The sequence below is a fragment of the Loa loa genome, assembly GCF_000183805.2.
Source record: "Loa loa unplaced genomic scaffold supercont3.3, whole genome shotgun sequence".
NCBI classification, from domain to species: Eukaryota; Metazoa; Nematoda; class Chromadorea; order Rhabditida; family Onchocercidae; genus Loa; species Loa loa.
The window spans coordinates 1,142,114-1,160,477 of NW_018108183.1; the positions used below are offsets into that span (position 1 = coordinate 1,142,114).

The 18,364-nt window shown below is 35.1% G+C and overlaps 3 protein-coding genes across 3 annotated transcripts in view; 1 reads left to right on the forward strand and 2 right to left on the reverse strand.

Annotated features, from left to right (window-relative positions):
• Positions 1 to 9,593, reverse strand: part of LOAG_16448 (WWE domain-containing protein) — a 24,336-nt gene extending 14,743 nt beyond the window's left edge. Inside the window, exons 1-27 of the mRNA XM_020449100.1 lie at positions 9,488 to 9,593; positions 9,150 to 9,257; positions 8,854 to 9,054; positions 8,343 to 8,498; positions 8,108 to 8,230; positions 7,767 to 7,935; positions 7,503 to 7,680; positions 7,058 to 7,233; positions 6,784 to 6,971; positions 6,447 to 6,606; positions 6,205 to 6,285; positions 5,925 to 6,031; positions 5,646 to 5,817; positions 5,365 to 5,456; positions 5,059 to 5,270; positions 4,499 to 4,790; positions 3,840 to 4,135; positions 3,571 to 3,752; positions 3,061 to 3,307; positions 2,766 to 2,935; positions 2,372 to 2,520; positions 2,103 to 2,284; positions 1,671 to 1,857; positions 1,441 to 1,581; positions 894 to 1,070; positions 438 to 613; positions 230 to 311 (exon numbers count right to left, since the gene is read on the reverse strand). Coding sequence (XP_020307475.1) covers positions 230 to 311; positions 438 to 613; positions 894 to 1,070; positions 1,441 to 1,581; positions 1,671 to 1,857; positions 2,103 to 2,284; positions 2,372 to 2,520; positions 2,766 to 2,935; positions 3,061 to 3,307; positions 3,571 to 3,752; positions 3,840 to 4,135; positions 4,499 to 4,790; positions 5,059 to 5,270; positions 5,365 to 5,456; positions 5,646 to 5,817; positions 5,925 to 6,031; positions 6,205 to 6,285; positions 6,447 to 6,606; positions 6,784 to 6,971; positions 7,058 to 7,233; positions 7,503 to 7,680; positions 7,767 to 7,935; positions 8,108 to 8,230; positions 8,343 to 8,498; positions 8,854 to 9,054; positions 9,150 to 9,257; positions 9,488 to 9,532 — 4,449 coding nt within the window. The 5' untranslated portion in view covers positions 9,533 to 9,593. The remainder of the gene's footprint in view (positions 1 to 229; positions 312 to 437; positions 614 to 893; positions 1,071 to 1,440; positions 1,582 to 1,670; positions 1,858 to 2,102; positions 2,285 to 2,371; positions 2,521 to 2,765; positions 2,936 to 3,060; positions 3,308 to 3,570; positions 3,753 to 3,839; positions 4,136 to 4,498; positions 4,791 to 5,058; positions 5,271 to 5,364; positions 5,457 to 5,645; positions 5,818 to 5,924; positions 6,032 to 6,204; positions 6,286 to 6,446; positions 6,607 to 6,783; positions 6,972 to 7,057; positions 7,234 to 7,502; positions 7,681 to 7,766; positions 7,936 to 8,107; positions 8,231 to 8,342; positions 8,499 to 8,853; positions 9,055 to 9,149; positions 9,258 to 9,487) is intronic.
• A 1,379-nt stretch (positions 9,594 to 10,972) lies between these two features.
• Positions 10,973 to 13,700, forward strand: LOAG_06152 (hypothetical protein; the record flags this gene model as incomplete). The annotated part of the gene is made up of 7 exons (XM_020447078.1): positions 10,973 to 11,102; positions 11,261 to 11,454; positions 11,901 to 12,064; positions 12,165 to 12,234; positions 12,427 to 12,659; positions 12,868 to 13,083; positions 13,458 to 13,700. The coding sequence occupies exons 1-7, from the start codon at positions 11,092 to 11,094 to the stop codon at positions 13,698 to 13,700; spliced, it is 1,131 nt and encodes a 376-aa protein (XP_020302654.1). The 5' UTR covers positions 10,973 to 11,091.
• Positions 13,701 to 14,669: 969 nt separating this feature from the next.
• Positions 14,670 to 15,317, reverse strand: LOAG_06153 (hypothetical protein; the record flags this gene model as incomplete). The annotated part of the gene is made up of 2 exons (XM_003141689.1): positions 14,670 to 14,927; positions 15,237 to 15,317. Coding segments are annotated over 2 exons (339 nt in total), but the record flags the coding sequence as incomplete, so codon positions are not given.
• Between the last annotated feature and the right edge of the window lie 3,047 nt (positions 15,318 to 18,364).

Below are 18,364 nucleotides of genomic sequence, written 5' to 3' on the forward strand. Positions count from 1 at the left end.
CCTCCTACGCTTACGTTACAGTTTCTTCGACCAGAAAGAAATGCGTTTGTGAGTGCATGCGAGGCCGCAGGAGGATAATTAATCCAAGTAAATAACACCACCTCTTTCATCGGTATCCCAGTATTTCCATGCATATGATTCAACAGCCTTAAATCAGAGAAAGTATGAAACGAAAGCAACGAAATCCATAAAACAATATTAATGTTTTAAGAATATTCATAATAACGACCTTTTCAACTTTATCCTTGCTATCCAATAACTTCAACATTTTATCATACAGATCAAGCCACAAACATATCGGTGCGATAAGTCTGAAATAAACAAAAAATGGAATATGTATCCTAATGGGAAAAAGTGCACTGAATTACAGTGAAAGTAAACACAGAACTGTTTTATTACAAAAGAAAAATTCAGTGAATAGAACTTTAACAACTCACCTAATAAATGCAGGTCTTCTTAAACAGTGTATGACAACCATGTCAAGCACAGAAATCAACACACTATGAAGACAATACTTTGTAAAGATATCCATATAAGTAGTAGCAATACCAGGCCATAGCAAACATACGAAGTGCAAACGAGTTGAAAGCGATATAACTGCCTTCTCGTCAGTCTGAAACTAACTCTAATCTTGACTGAATAAGTCGCATAATCCTGAATCATAGTAACGACTCCTGCGCTCATTGAAATGAATCACTTCCTTCTTTAATTCCAATTAAAAGTTGAATATATTCTAATATATTCTATTCTATGACTCCTTGATCCAGACCGTACATAAGCCTTTTTCTATAATCTACAAACTCAATTTTTAAAAATGCAGTTAGCTTATAACGGTATTCCGGTGATTTGAAAGCTGCATTATACCAAAATTTAGCACAAGTAATTTTTCTAACCTCGTCACAGCGTAATTCGTCCACCATCAATAGAATATCTTGCACCAAATATTCACCAATAAGCACATTTTTTCTCCAATCATCGTCTACTTCATTTAAGATTGCCAGCATAATTTCCGATGTACTGAACACCAACTCTGTACCCTGTTCCATCAAATTCAAAAGAATTGGAATAACCTGCAAAATCACAACTTCTCTAATACCATTTTGAATGGTAAAATCCATTCCAAGAACCCCTAATTTCCTTACGATAAATTTGAATATTTATAATTTATAGTGCTGGAAAGGATTAAATGAATAAAGTGCAATACACTAATAAACAAAGTTTAATAGTTCAGAAGAAGGACGACCTACAATGATAAGCTGATTTTTCAAAGGGAAAAAGTAGCAAGTCTAGGGAGAAGAATAAGAACAACATAATGAAAAAATGGCATTTTTTGGTCCCAACGACATTTTGACCTTCAGGATTCCCTGACAAACTCCTCTTAACCAATTTCCAAAATGCTGAAACATTATGTTCACATGTACAAAATAATAAAAGTCGTACATCTTTGCATAGGCTAGATAATACTAGACGGGTGTCGAGAGGAGGTACTTCGTTCAAGGAAATTGGCTCTTTCAAAAGGACATCTTCAAATTCTACATTCAAATCACCATTTTGGCCACCACTTCCTTCTTCCGCATCGATCTAAACAAAAGGTTTTTTTTCCTTTTAAATGAAACCATTCTCAACCAAGCTACTTTTATCAATATTCAAAACAGAGTTTAGTAGCTAACATCATCAGCATCTATTCTTTCATCAGTTGACGACTGGCGAAGTCTGCCTAAGCCGTCAGTTGCGATCAGATATTCGGCAGCCTCTGGAACGGTCGAATACTCCAGCAGTGCATCAACAGCAGCGTCACGATCGAATCCCATGTCAACTAAGAGACCAATACTCGCCCCATCAAGTTCTGCTTCCATTCTTAAAACCAGTCATATCAAAGATATTCAAATTAGTTGCTTCGTTTATGAGTACTGACACTAAATTGAGGTAAAAATCAATTGGCTGAGAAAACAACGATTCGGACCATAAGTTTACAACTAATCAGTCTCCAAACAAAAAGAAAAAATTGATGCAAAATCTTAGCATACTATTCTGCAAGCTAGTTGAAATTGCTTCGCAACACTGACTAGCCTTACAAACTAAAAAGCAGAAAAACAAAATACTTCTTGCGATCTTCAGACGTTGTGACCACAGCTTGCTTTTGTTTTTCAGTTAAAGGCACTATTCCTTTGACTATTTCACGATATATCGAAACAATCATGTCACAGATGTTAAAACTAACGGCTTCGCTTAAGGGTAATGCCGATAACACTCCAAATACAACATTGGCCTGTCGAAAAGCATCCTGAAAAGTATAAACAAGCAAGATGTAACGCATTAAAATTTGCGTTGTATTTTGAAAAACCGAAATGTTGAAAAAGAAACTCAAAACCTGTTGGCATTTTGCGAGATATTTCTCGGTTGGAAAACGCTTGGCTTCCGCAAATCTTTCCGACATTTTATAGCGTGAATGGCGGAATGCGTGCGCATTAACCAGTCGTTCCGCTAGAGATAGCCAGGCTTGTAACAACTGTCCCACTTCTGTTCAAAAAAGAACTAGTTTAACAAATATAAGTTTTTCAGATTACAATCAATCTAAAAATGAATTCAAAAAATGACTTAATGTGTGATATTTCATAGCTTCAGAATAAGAACAGTCCATAGATAACTTGGTACAGGAACACATCGCCGCCAGTAAAGCAAAATATTCCCCGAACATCGGTTATTAAACAGTATTAAAAATTAAGATCATTACCGACACAGTAATAAGATTTAAATTAACATACCACAATAATTTTGATCCTGATCTGGTGCGAAGTAATTCGAGATAATGTTGAAAAATGTATCATGAGTGCCGGTACGATAAAAAGCAGAAAGCATTAAATGATAAGGACTCTTCCGCTCATCAAATAGAATGTTGCTGAGATTGTTGATCCAGACTGCCAAATATGGCAACCTAAAAAATAAAGGAAAAAATAGTTATTTGAAATCCCACTCAACTTTTACCAAAAATTTATTTCTTTACAATAGAAAATTCTTCTTTACAGCACAAGAATTTCAAAAATTTCCAAAGAAGCTAACATTATAGCTGGGTCAGTTTCATCGTGCGGTTTCCACTCCAGAGCTTGTTGGAAACCTTTCATTATTTGAAGTGCTAGCTGCACAGCATTTTCGCATGGAGTGCCACCCTCATTTTCCTGAATTCTTCTCGTTCTGGTCATCCCACCGATAGATATCTTGACAAGCATTGTCATCAACTCCGTACAATGCCGATTGCAGCGGCTCAGTGCACTGGTTCCTGATTTTGAACGAAGCCAGTAGTCATCAACTAAAAAGACATTAGTATTAATACAACTATCAATGAGATTTTCCGATTGGTAGTTTATTCCAAGAAAATTTGTGGACAGATTTAAAAATCTCTTTGCTTCTAAGGGTATCATCTGCTAATATTTTCGCTCCAATCCACCTTCCCTCAATAGGAAGAATCCATTAACGAAATAACCCAAACTACTTTTAATTTTTGTAATCGAACTCACAGAATAAAAACCTCTAGAAACAAATCAAATAAACCATTCATAAAGATTTACTTACGCAGATATTTCGGTCGACCAATGCGCTGTGGTACACTATCCGTCCCAACTGAACCCTGCTTCAGAGTTACATTAGCGTCTTCTATTTGTTCATCTGTTTGAACATCATCTGTTTGTGTAGAAGCGGCGCATTTATTCGTTGCATTATATATTTGTAAAACTGCACATTCCCAAACAACTATTCTGAAGCAAAACAGTTTTTTTTCTTTTTTTCTGATTATTCTATTAGTTTCCGCGAATGTAGAGAGGGAGAGCAATTTAAAAGCTCACCTCTGAGCCTGATTACAGGAAGCGAGAAGTCTACAACCTTCATTTGTCCAAAATCTGAGAACTGCTGTTTTAGTTGCTGTGTTACTTCCTAGAGCAGCTTTTGATAAGCTGCCGAGAACAGAACAGAAAACTGAAATCGCACAAATGTTTGCCAACGAAGCGTCTGACGAGCTCATCGCAAGCAATGATAACTTCGATGAATCATCATTCGTGCTACATGAACTTAACATATCCAGACAAAATTTGTTCAGCCGATTCGCAACCATGTCCATCACATCATTACTCCTTGTATGTTGCTATAACATGAAAATAGAGTGAATATAAAATCGGCAACTAATGATTCAGTAATAAGTTCTTCTAAAGTATTCATAAACTACTATCCCAAAATCCAGTCTAGACACTTCATATTAGTCCTGTGCGAGAAGTGATAGGAGAAATGTAATAGAACACATTTCCACAGCTTCATGCAAGAGAAATTTCAGTCGTGGAATTCCAAACCACTAGTATTTATTGCTTAATGATGTTTGGGTGATTAGTGTTTTGAGTTCTAATGAACTGATAATGCTTGATCGGTTCGCTAAGCAGTTTCATCACTATTAAACCAATATCGCACGGATTAATTAAATAAGCTGCCCTTCAATGGGTAGAGAAGTACTTACAAAGAGAAACCGCATTATGTTCGTGACCAATTGCGGAAACAGTGATTGCGATAATTCTAAAGGAATCTGCCGAACAAAAAGTAAAGAAAGCAATTTATCAGCAGCGCCAGACTGTATAAAAACATCAGCCTGCTCAGGTGATGCATTATGAGTTAAAAGCGTTTCCAGAAATTTTCCGATATTCAACAGATACTCGCCAAGAGGAACAAGTGGATTTCCATCGCACACAATCGACAACGACAGACCAAGATCGAGCTGAGGTGATTCATTTTCGGTTGTATGCATTTCTTCCCTAAATTAGCGAAAACCGATAATGAATTTGTCTTTAATAGCCCGACAGTTGCATGACAGGACATTCTACGCAAAATTTGCAGGAAATTCTTCCAAATTACACCAGTATGATTAACATAATATTCATACAAATTTTCAAATTCCTTTTGACTTTCGTTGTGAGGAAATGTGATATTTCAAAGGATAGTTGTCAGTTTTGGCTGACTAATTAAAAAGTCTCACAAATATATTGCAGGCCTTAAATTCTTATTATAAAGAAAAAGTATTACATATTTGCAACAGCTGAAGTTGGATCATCATCGTCATCATCCGAAGAAACATTGCCTGCCATGATAGTCTCGTCTTCTTGGCTAGGAGAAGCCGATGAAACGGCTAAATTCGAAGAACTTGCTGAGGTTGTTTGAGCACTGCGACATGATGCAAGAGACATGACACAGCGTGGAGAATCCGTAGATGCAACATCCAGCAATTTGTTCAACATCTGAAATACCGAAGAAATACAAGTGTACAACACGTGACAATTCGATCCGAAATTTTCAAATTTTAGGCATATTAGTCAAGAGATAAAAGCATACCTTAGCAAACGAATTGAGAAAACTTTCTCGCAAGGTCGGGTGATGGCGCAAAAAGGCATCGAACGACGTGCCCAGATTTAAGGCCACCTCATCTGCAATTACGACAAAACATTTTAACACTTATAACGAAAAAATTTTCATATATCTGAAAAAATTCTACAATTTAAAGCCAGTCACTAGAATATTTAACAGATAACACAGCAACGAATAGTCATCGGTAGACGATAATATCGACGCCACAGCCTTAATCACCAGCAAGGTCAATTAAATCAATAACTTACTCATTTCGTTGCGACGACATTTCATGGCGTATATGTATTTTGTTGACACGAAAATGTCACAGAAGTGATCGAAAGGATTTTCATTCATAAAAGCTTTCAGTCCACGATCGTTTAAACAAAGAGCAGTAAATGTGTTTGGTAATGCAGCAATGACATCTCGAGAAGTGGGCAACTAAAAAATCGGGAAATAACAGTACTAACTGCAAATGTGAAGCATTTCTCACAAATATTTCCGTAAAGCTTTCTTAATTACCAGCTTCTCATTTTTAAAACACATACTTCTTGACGGAATATTGCCCTTAGAATAGCACTCGTAACACCTTTCTCTTGCAAGGACGTAAGTAACGAAGGTTCCTGGTAGATGAAATTTGTAATCAAGCAAACAGCTATAAAAATAAAACGATATTACAAAGCATAAATTGATCGGAAAACAGAAAACTTCACTTGAAGCAATTGATTTACAATTGGATACTTTCGAATTATCTTTTACCCAAGATAAAGTGCTTTAACTAAGCTACTTGTCACTGATACAATCATTATAGAACAATGAAATCCTAACCATTATGGAACAGTGAAGCTCCAAAAAATCCGCAGTTTGTCAAGATGTTCACTAAAGCAGCCGGTAAGGCACCGTCCATAACTGAAATATCGCAAAAATTATAATTATATACTTTATAATGTAAATTATATACTTCATAATGCTTACAAATACATGCACGTGTATACCGATGAATCCTAAAACATGTCTGAAAGATTCTCAAAATCCCGAAGATTCTTAAGGAGACTATAGAATAAACTTACTATGTCGAGTACTATCAGCAAACTGTGCATCCTGAACAGCTCTTTTGATGAAATTTAGTAATGATTTAATCAATGCAGCACGCTGCTGATGACACTGTTCTGCTGTAGGTCCAGTGATACTCAGTTCTGCCAAATGTTTCATACATATATTGACATCAAACTGCAAAAACCCTAAATTACGAATACGAACTTCGTATTCATTATACCATCCACAAATATAACTAAAGTTAATAATCAAGATTTCAGTGGAAAAATTAAACTAAAATCTATAGTCGAGCTTAGCAACTCGAACACGGCAATTCTCATTTAACTTAGCAAAAACTTCATAAACACTAACAATTAAGCGGTGAACAATAATGCTCATCCCATTGCAAGATGTAAAACCATTAGCATCTAACGAAGTCATGATATCGATAACGCGCACAGCGCGTGTCACAAAGGTAATCAGTTCTAAAGGCAGCGTTTCGCATGATACCACACCCAGTAATGTCTCCGTTAAAGCGCACGAAACTAATGCTTCACCGCCTGAAAGATATAATTAGTAAACATCCCACTGCAAATAATGATGGACAGTATTATGATTCTAAAAAGAACTAGAAGTAGAAATTTACCGTTTTCAAAGCCAGCAAGATGATAAAGCAAAGAAAACAAGGCGGTACAGAATGGTACGGTTGTATACCCATTTCCAATTCTTCCGCACCGCAAGTCGTCGACACACTGGCGGGTCATTCGAGCCAAGAAACCGTGATATGAATTCACTCCGAGGGATTCTACTACTACGTTCAATCTATAATTTTTCCATCCTATTTTTGAAGAGTGTTCATGGGGTTATCAATCATAATTAGCATCACTAACCACCAAAATACACTAAATGATTCTACGGCGGACATATTGAGCCTGTAGCAGAAGAAGCATGCACAACCATGTCTTAAAGACAACACAGTGAATGGCTCTATTTTTGCCACAAGCATTATTTGAAATATCCCTATTTTTGTCATCAGCCACTTATTTTTTAAGAATCAGTAAGAAACAAAAGCATGTACAAGGAAACCTTACTTTGCAGGTCTTCCAAGTGAAACAATACTGGTTAGTGTACGAAGTGCTTCCGTTTTAACAGCATCAATAATTGATTCCGAAGTATTATTAATCAGTAATAAACGAGTTATTTCTTCAATAAGTCCATCATAAAGCATTGTAGTCATTGCCCATTCTTCTATCAAACTACGAGTGTAAACTGCAAATGGAGATGTCGTGTTGTTTGATATCCTATTACTTTTTTTGAGGGAAATATCAAGTAAAAAGGCATTAAAAAACACGTACCTAATATAGACAACGAAAGAAGACGCGCAATAATACTTAGACGTCGACCACGAGAAGTGTTAAATGACCGCACCAGACGTAAGCGAGCTATGAAAGATGCACGTTCATCTTCTTCAATTTTTTTACCAAATAACAAGTGTTCCAGCTCGGCCGCAAAACTTTTATCTAACTGAAAAAATTGTTCACTATAGGGAAGCGGAGAAGGACCAATTCTTTAACGTCGTCATTTCATAATTAACAAATATCGGTCTTTCATAAAGAGTCTTGAATTCCCAATTCTTTCACTCAAATACTTTCGAACTTCGAATACATTAATAAGTCAAAAAGAATAATTAACTCACATGTATAGAACGAACAAGATTATTCGTATCCGTCTGAAATCCGATTGGTAACAAAGTGGTAGGCTGAACATTCGCAGTACAACATTCATCCATCTTAATACTTCTGAGTTTACCATTCCAACACTGGAAATTAAAATTATAACTCAGAATGAAGCCGCAATGAACAAAAAAATGAGTGATGAAATACCACCCTCTCCATTTTCCTCTAGACATTACAGACAGCCAGAAAACAAACCTGAGCAATAGCAGAAAGTCGGACAGTGAGTTTTTTTTGTTGGACTTCATTGAGGTGTTGTGAAAGAAATCTAGAGCGCTTACTGATAACCAATAATAATCTCAACGTCTCCACAACAACCTCCACATTACCAGAATCTAGCAAGTTTAACAGTCGCTGGAATTATTTGTTTTAAGAAAAAGATGACATAAAGGAACAATCAAATTAAAATGAAAACTATGAACAACGGATGGGTTAGACGGAAGGAATAGGTTGACGGCTAAACATATTCCGAGAGATCCCTACACGATTGTTCCCAGCATGCATTCTTGCTAAAGAAGCAGCGCTGCGGCAAATCAACAGGGCAGTCTCAACACTTACATTTTGAGAATTATATCAATAATTCCATAAATAAGTGCACGGAAATTATATAAGCGGTTTTATCCAGTTTTTGAAACCGTAGTTCCCTCAGTTTTCTTTGTAAAATAATCTAAATCTCAAGTGTTAGTGAACTTTTAATTATGATTCTAACGTCGGTAGAACTGTAGACTGAACGGGTGAAAGTATTCTCGAAAAGCATGGCGGTAAAAGAAAGAACAGATGTGACGTCTGCTAATAAAGTCTGATCTTCGTCGATAGCCATCGGTGCACCCGGTGACGAACTACACGTTACGGCATCTTTCAATACATCATCGCACATATTCAAAACGTCTGACCACCTCGCCATTTCGGACTGCAAAGAAAAAAACCAGACTTGTTAACAAATCCTCGTAAGCTTATGAGAACACTAACAACTACAGTCCACCAAAAAAGGCATAACTTTCTTACCTTCCCAAACTGTGGCTGCCATTCATGAACTTCAGTTAACCGCTCCAGAAATGTTCGCCGATCCGAAGCTGATTTGATATGTTCAATAAGTTGCATACATCGGGGAAACTAAAATAAAACATCTCCAACAAATCTCTCAACAAAGCTTATCCTCACTTAACAAATGTCTAATAATAGCAGTCTACTTTTCTCACCAGTAGTTCCTTAGCGGGATGTATAATCAATTCGAACTGAAGATTACTAAGCGTCTATATAGGTCATACTATGCTTTGCTTTTCGTAACATTGGGAAGAAGTATGGAATGGAAAAACCATGCAGCCGTAAAAAATTTAACTTACAATTTCTGCACTACACGGCCGTAACGTTTTAGAATCGATTTTCATACCTACCAAGAAGGCGCTTTTTTAAATATTCACAAAATCCAGTTCGAAAGAAACACCAAAAAGAGATCCTACAAAAAAAGAAACGCATATGTACAAACCGTTATAATGAATGACATAATGGAGCTGAGTTCGAAAATAAACCACAAATTCAATAACCCCACAAATTTTTATGTTGGAACCCCACTGTCTGCCTTAGACAAGAATAACTCTCTTTCATTGCTGATTGGATATCGAGAATTGATGTCATCCTCTCTCCCCTTATCCTCCCATAATCATGTTTGTGATTTCCACAGTTGAAAACTTGGTCATATCTTGTTACAGATTCTGCCATATCTCACTGCAAATCCGGTCATCTCTCACTATCGGTCCCGTCATATCTTGCTCTTGCTCCGGCCATATCTTCTTGCAGATCCGATTATTTGTCTCTTAAACATCCGGTCATATTTCATTGAGGAACTGGGACTCATACCAATCCACCATTAATCAAAATGTCAAGAAGTACGAAAACGATGGCAGGTATGAATCCTCCAAAATTTACTCTCATAGCCTAAAATTGTTTCCATGCAACCGTAATCCAGCGTAATCCATTCCAACGATCCATTTCGTTACAAAAGCATATCCTATATCCCTGGCCGAATGCCAAAATTTATTAATAGACAAAGAAGTAATGGATTACAGATAGCTTATATGACACGAGTTAGCGAGAGAGCCTTACTGAGACATCTCAGCGATGCCCCTGCCTCCTTTTTCATCGAAGCTTACCTATTCTGACACCGTTCGCTGAAGATTCTATCAAATGGAATGAGTTAATGAAATTTTCAAAAGGAAGAAATAGGAGCAAATCCTGGAAGATTTTTGAATATTTGCTAACTCTTTCCACTAATAACTTAGCAACTGAAATGGTCGCAGTTGACATTGGAAAGTGATACAAGAAATTCTAGTAAACTGGAGGGAACTGATGAATATTGCGCTACGTGGACCTTTTAATCCTGCACTCTGGAATGGAATAATCCCATGTATAGCCTTACATTACACTTAAAGCAAATGACAAAGATAGCTGGTAGCAGACTAACGAGCGGAAGGGTATGACAAATTGGTTTTCAAACTTTTCTATCGTTTCTTTTTTCTGCACTATTTCATAATCGATAGATTCATTCAAGCATTCCCTTTCCCGGAGGTTCTGGATCACATTTATTTCTGGTCACTTCTCTTTCTTGATCCTACCTACTGTTCCAACCAACCTAACCTTGCGAACACTTCACCACCGACAATACCGACCGCACCCAGTGCAAGCCAACCCAGCAACATACACCACACCTGTGCACATGCACATGCGCACTCTGACCTTAAGCAAAACCATCGTTGCATGCGACGACAATGTTAACGACAGAGACATAATTTTCACGTGAGGTGTAGTAAGGTGTATTATTTAGCGATTAACTTCCCCTCCTGGAAACAAGTGAAGGTTTAAACTATGCAGTGATAACAACTAGCTGTTTATCACTTCAGTTAATACATATGACACACAGGTTCAGGTAGTCGATAAATACCGGCATCTCATGGTAAATAGGTAGGTAGATTTCTCAATGCATTGATCCAAGCTGTAGTGCCATCTTTCATTTTTTCTGGCTGTAGTGTTTTTTGGCTGTAGTGCCATCTTTCATCTAACACTTGCTAGGATATTTGAGGTTTTATCAGCCGAGATAGTTTTTGTTTTGATTATTTCAGGATGGAAGTTGCAATCAAATTATTGGGATCGTACTGTAGAATATCGTTGTATTGTAAGCCAGTGCAATCCCTAGCATATCGTTTTGCATCTGAAAGCAACGAAAAATTTGGAAAAGAGTTACTTCCATCTGAAAAGCGTTTTGATGAGGTGGCAATCGAATTGCGTACCAAACAAACTTTCCTGAATGTTATCGGTGAGTTTAGGAACCGTATTATGATTAGTATCATTTAAGGCAACCTATAAATGATGACAGAGAAATTCCGGTAAACTGGCGGACTCTGAATTATGTGGGAGTGAATTTTCTGGATAAAATTGAAGAAAACCGTGGAAGGTAGAGATTTTTGACTTCTTATTGGAGTGTTTTAACAGAGGTTACATGATTTTCTCTGTCATCCGTAGTAACTATCATCAGTAGTGGTCTAGCTGAACACCAAACAAAACCATAAAGAAAAAAAAACAACCATATTTTTGAAGGGGAATTGTAATGTCAATCGCCAAACTTCAAAGTTGGACTATTGGTGATTGTAGAGTATTCGGTCACGTAAAGTTATGCAAAGTAATGATCATTAATAAAGCAAAGAACACGATTCAGTGTTTTCTGTAGGTATTTACGCTAAATTCTATGATGTTTTGTTTCAGATAATTTTTGTAAAAAACAAATGCATGCTCGAGGGCACGTAGAATTTATAAATTCAGCGCTAAAATATATGAAGGAATACGGGTTACAGAAGGATCTGGATATTTATAAATCGTTGCTCAACATATTCCCGAAAGGACCGATGATACCTACGAATGTTTTTCAGGTCTTGATTGTTTGCACCTTTCTTGGGTATCAGCTGGTATTTTTTTCAGCTCTTTCTATTCTTATCTGAGATGAAACCGCTGTAATCTTATGTATTTCAGCGAAGATTTTTGTATTTTCCCCAGCAGCAGATATGTTGCGTCAAACTTCTCGATGAAATGGAATGGTTTGGTTTGTACTTTTCCTCAATTCCTTAACATTTTGTCCTCTAATAATTTTCAAATAGATGTAGCTTATTATGTAATTCGGCGGTGTGAAATGAAAAGGATAATACTTTTACCTGACGGTTCATGTAAGGATTTCATGTAAATATCAAAATTTAGAATCGTTATATAATTGCTTGATTGTTTCTAAGCATTTCAGGAGTTCAGCCAGACAAAGAAATTCATGATTTAGTCGTTAACGCTTTTGGGGAATGGAATTATGCCACAAAAAAGGTGAAACGCATGTTGTATTGGATGCCAAAGTTGAAACATTCGAATACTTATTTGGATCGTCGGAAAATTGAAGGGAAAAAATTGAGTGCTGTAGATCTTGGTTATTTAGCGTTAAAAATGATATCTCGCGACCCAGGTACACGAATAACTCTTGTTGGGGTGGGTTTATCTACGGTTTTCTTGTGTATAATTTTTGCTCATTATCAGAGGGTTTGTTACGATTGAAAAACAGCTCTTTACTGAGCGTTCAATTTTTCGAAAATTTAGAATTTCAGTGAGATGCTTGACAAAAAGTTTCCATAGAAAGTTTTCCTTTTTGAGAAACATTTACCGAAATTTCAAAATTGTTAGCTATAAAGTTTTGCAGATTAACGACACAGAGTTGAGTGAATCTGACAGGTGGCTGTTATCTGCTCAAAGTCATCTTCAAAAAAAATTGTTGCGAAGTTTGGAAAAAAATACTACTTTATATGTGGATGGACCTAATAAAGTGTATTTAATGGATCACTGTATTGAATACGTTGGTCTTTTTAGTGATCCAAAATCATCTCAGTATTATGAAAAATATGAGGAGGATGATTTGGTAAAAACTTTTTTATGTCAGATATCCGCTCTTAAAGACAAGTTTTATTTAGACTGAATACAAAATCCAGTTAGTTTGTAAAAATAGTTTTCTTGAGGTACTTTGTAATGTTGATACTTTTTTGGTACATGTCAATATGTTGTAACGTCCTAAAGGTTATTTCTAATGTAGATTAAATTTTCCATATGCATTAATCTTTAACAAATAGCAGTATAATGGTACACTATCAAATTGCATTTAAACGAATCGCAGTATTTTTTGAATTTTGCTAAATTACAGTCAAGTATCACCTTGTAAAACCAAATTAGTCACTGATTTCCGATGCTCGATAGTCCACTTTTTTTAATGCAGATTTCATCATTGCTCTTTTTCAGGACGAAGACTTTGAAAATTGGAGAAGTGAGTGGGATGGAGGTTATGAAAAACGTTCAAAATATAATATCCACGAACAGCAGCACGAAACAATTCTGGCCCTTTCGGTTTTTGGCAGAGTTTGTCGGGAAACTGCAGTCGCTTGGATTAGTCATTTGCAAGAAATAAATCCATCCTTACATACTGCCCGGGTTTTATTCCGAACAAAACAAGCCAGTGAGACACAGATAATACAGTTATCTTGATGTGCAATCATCTTTTAATAATTTTCATTTATTGCTATTTGATAGCCATTAATAGATCGAATGAAATAGGTGCTTGTTAAATTATGCTTACACTTCGACACAAGAATAAAGTATTTATAGGTAGATAAAGATGAAAGTATTTATACAAGGATAAAAGTATTTGCAGATATTTCATCGCACATGTTGACATGCTGTAATGTCCTAAAAGTCGTTTATTTCTGATATTGATTGAATTTTTAATATGTTAGTCTTTAGCAAATAGCGGTATATACAGAAACTAGCATTTTCTTTGTTTTACTTTTCCAATTATGTTCTTATTATTTTTCTCTTCTATATTAAGAATATGTTGTTTGTTGTCGAATGCTGTGCTATCAAACTTCAAATGTTTCGTAAAAATATGATGTGCTGACATTCGTGTGTAAACGATGTTCAAACTATTTTAGACGGATTGGTGAACCATATATTGGAAGCTACAAGATCCTCACATAATTTCTCGAATAGTTCACGCCTCGGATAATAATCACTGTATATTTCATGTAGAACTTCCTTGGCATATGTGGTTCCCTCTTCTCAAGAAGTAATCTGGTCGTCAGTGTAACGAAAACCGTTTTGCGAATCGTAACTTCGTAATTCCAAACCTCATAACTAACAAATCCGGCAGTCCTTTATGAGGACTACTTGGTATTTTGTTTTCCCTTCTAATCCCGCTTAATTTTGGAGGCGAAGAAAAGAGGGGATCCTTATTCATTTCACAAATGTCATTTTAATTGTCAAATTTTACATTGCGTATTCCTCATCATTTAAACCCCGATAGTGAAGGATCTACCAAGACGCACACTTTTTTTGTTTTTCTCCGGAGAAACATTTTCGAAATAATTCATTGGCACCGACAATAGATAAGTTCGAGTAGGCACTGAGGGTGGTCCAAAAACCAGTTAATGTTGTCATTTCTAGAATATCATTCAATTTTTATCCCTTGCTATACAGTAAGCTTTCTTCAGCTTTGGCTACCTCCATTTGAATTTCTCCATGGACATTCACTGCGCTCGAAGATCCTGTAAATATGAGAAGTTGTTCAGCGTCAAGTTGATGATACTTCCGAGGGTGTTGCACAGATATATAAATGCTCCATTTGATTGGCAATGGAGGTATTTTCCTCATACTTAGAGCGGGTGAAAAGTGTGCAGCTAAAGGTAATTCTATCTGTGACAATCTGTGGATGGTCACCTAAAGACTACTGCCGTATTTCCCCAAAAATAGAGTTGGGTATTTCTGTTCTAAATGATCTAGGTCTTCGGTTAAGAATTATTTTTTAGGAATTACGATATCACTCTCATAACTAGTCAATGATACAATACATTTGCACAGTGCTCAACGCTGATGGATATATTGTGAGATACAAATTCTGATTAACATTACGAACGTGAACAGTATAAATTGTTAGGTTCTTTGCCTTCCTTCTCCATTTCCAACATTAAGCCGAAACAGTGAAGGAAGATTGTCGCATTTTTGCAACCAATCAAGATTTAGAATTACTGAATGATTTGAACAACTGCTTGGTATATCCATTGCTTGATATGTTGCATTCAATGCAATTAGTATTTCCGTAAATGCTACCTGAATTAAAGACAATTGGTGTTTCCGCAAATGCTACTTGAACTGAAGGCTTCTTGAGATGACTCTTACCCATTATTCCTAAAAGGTATGATCGTTGTCTTAAATAAAAAACAACTGCAACTTTAATTTTTCAAATTTAAAAAGATCAAAGAAAAAAAATTGAATTCGAAGAATGCTATCAAAAACTTTGAAAAAAAATCCTATTCCTTTTCAAGCTATGCATTTATCTAAGAAAAAGATTGTAAACGATTAATATCCATTTCCCATTAATTCCTCACACTTCATTAATTCTTTTATTCAATTAAGCAAAATCATAACTCAGGGAGAGGGAGAGAGAGAGAGAGAGAAAGACGGAAAGACAGACGTCTAGTTTCTGTTCATCAAATTTTACCAAAATTCCATACATTCCCTTTTTTACTCTCAAATCCCAATATCATCTTTTCTTGCATAATTCCCTGAAAAAAAAAAAAAAGAAAAGAAAAAAAACGAAAAATTATGTTATGTTCCTGAACGGAAATTCAGGTATGAAAAAGATGTATTACATTAAAATGTTTGGAATAAACCAGCTCACCTTGTCTTTTTTTCCCTCTCTTTCTCTCTCTATCTCCATGGAATAAACTCATATACAATTTTTATTTTCTTTTTTGATTATCTGCCCATTCTTCACACGAAGAGATGAATGAACGATTTATTCTTTTATTCAAATTAGTCCATCTGTATAACAGATCAACACCCTTTCTATTTTATATAAATATATGTTTATTGACTATTTGTGAATTTAATTTTCAGATCTTGCAATTTGTTGTTGTTTACATTATTCGGTTCAGTTCTACCTTCTCGAGAAATTATCCCATCATAAATTGTATGACTAGGGGAGAGGAATGATGAGAATGTAGAGCAAATGGGTAATTACAAAATGGATTTTTTTTTTTCAATGAAGTATAGAATGCAAGATAACATAGTTAATTGTTAAAAGAAATGAAAATAAAGTATTATTTTAAAACATAATTATAATGCCGGGATATAACTTCCGGAAATTAAACCAATTTAATGACGATTAAAAAAAAAGAAGCAAAACGAATCCAGTGATTTGAGAGAAATCAACGAAGATAAAATCATGATACGATACGAAAATTTTCATGAAGATATTTCAATCTGCCCGGTAATTTCATCAATAAAACAAAGCGCTGTCCTAAAATTTCAACGTTATTCACGTATCTATCACATTTACCGTGCCTCTCTTCTGATTTATTTCTTTTAAAAATCATGAATCAAACAGTAAAATTAATTCGCTGAATGGAATGATACACAATGCTCGATCTGGATCACTTTCTGTCAGTTCGATCTCAGTCAGCAGATCAAACTCTCGATGGAAATACTTGAATTTATCAAAAAATTTTCATGCACTTCCATGATATCTTTCGATAAAATCGTATCAACTCATTACATTCGACCCTTTTCTCCTTATTCATAAGTCTTCCTAGCAAAATTATAGATGATAGAAAATAATCTTACTAAATCAAAAACATCTAGAAACTATCAAAATTATCAAATCTCTATTATCATAAACGATGTTCGACTTCATCCAGAATTCTTCCACGTCAATTATTCAATTCATCGTCTAATTTTATGCAAATGAATAAGCAATAGGTAAGAGGAAAAGAAATTCATGAAGGTTATTTGTCGTCGGATGTAAAACATACAAACCTATGAAATGTCATCTACCTATTAATGGTGTAAAAAAAATGTAACAACAAGAATGATAGTGCAAACCGTTTTTTTTTTTACTTTTGCTCATAAATAAAAATTTACGAATGAATAGTAGCAACTATCTTTTCGGCTTCGTAGTAATTACCACTTTTTCTCTTCTATGGATTAAATTCTAAACCGTACTATTTACTCTTCTTTATTAAATATGTATGAAAAGAAAAAGAAAAAAAACTATCGACAAATTAAGAACAAAAAATAGTCCCTTAACTTTCGGCGTAATGATAATTTTTCATATACGAATAGCATTTCTACGTATTTCATTTCATCTCTTCAACAATTTTTATCCACAAACGATTCTGAAGACAACAAATCCGGAAATTCCTCACCGGGAAGACTTCATTCATCATTGGGAAGATTTATTTTCAAGTATTATATTAAATGCACCCACATAATCAATTTGATAGTATTAATTTCATATTATACTAGACGGATTTTCATCATATGCAAAATGAACACAAAATTATTTTTTTTAACTTTCCCTTTAGCACCGTTTTTTACCTTTTTATTTTTGAGTAAAAGGAGGATTTATTTTAAAATATTGATGAATTTACATTCGATATTCAGTGAAAACAATTGATAAAGTGATAAGGATATATCCATGCAATGATACTGATTACAACTAGCACCTGATGAAAACGATCAATGTTCTTCTTTAATGTCCACAAAGTACATAGTCATAGAGGCTATTTCTTATTGACCTTCTATTTTCGGACGGAACAAAGACACAAATAAAAGAAGGCTGATTATTGACTAAGTAAGTGCAACTGTCATACAGTGAAACCGTTCAAAATGTAATAAGTTTTGATAATTTGGATAAACTAATCCTAAAATCATGACAAAATTAAGTATGACCTGAAAATATTTCCTTAAATAAAAAAGAAAGGCTTAGGTTTAAGCTTTTTTTTCTTGTGTTTTATTGAAAATGTAAAAAAAAGTAGTGACAACGATATGAATATATAAACAAAATTAATTCTTTAACAAAAGTTTAGAAAGTTTCTTTTTTTTTTTTCTTTAAAGAAAAGAAAGATTGAAGTTACATATTAGATGATAAGCATAAAAAAGAAATAGATGTCAGATTTTTGCCAATTTTTTTTTTCATTCAATCACTAAAACTGTTATCCGAAAAATTCGACTAAGGTCAGGGTACATGAGGGATGAAACGCCATATCCCGTAATACAAATGGCGTATTCGACGTTTATGCATGTGTGTGTGTGTGTATGTGTGTGTGTGTGTGTGTGTGTGTGTGTGTGTGTGTGTGTGTGTGTGTGTGTGTGTG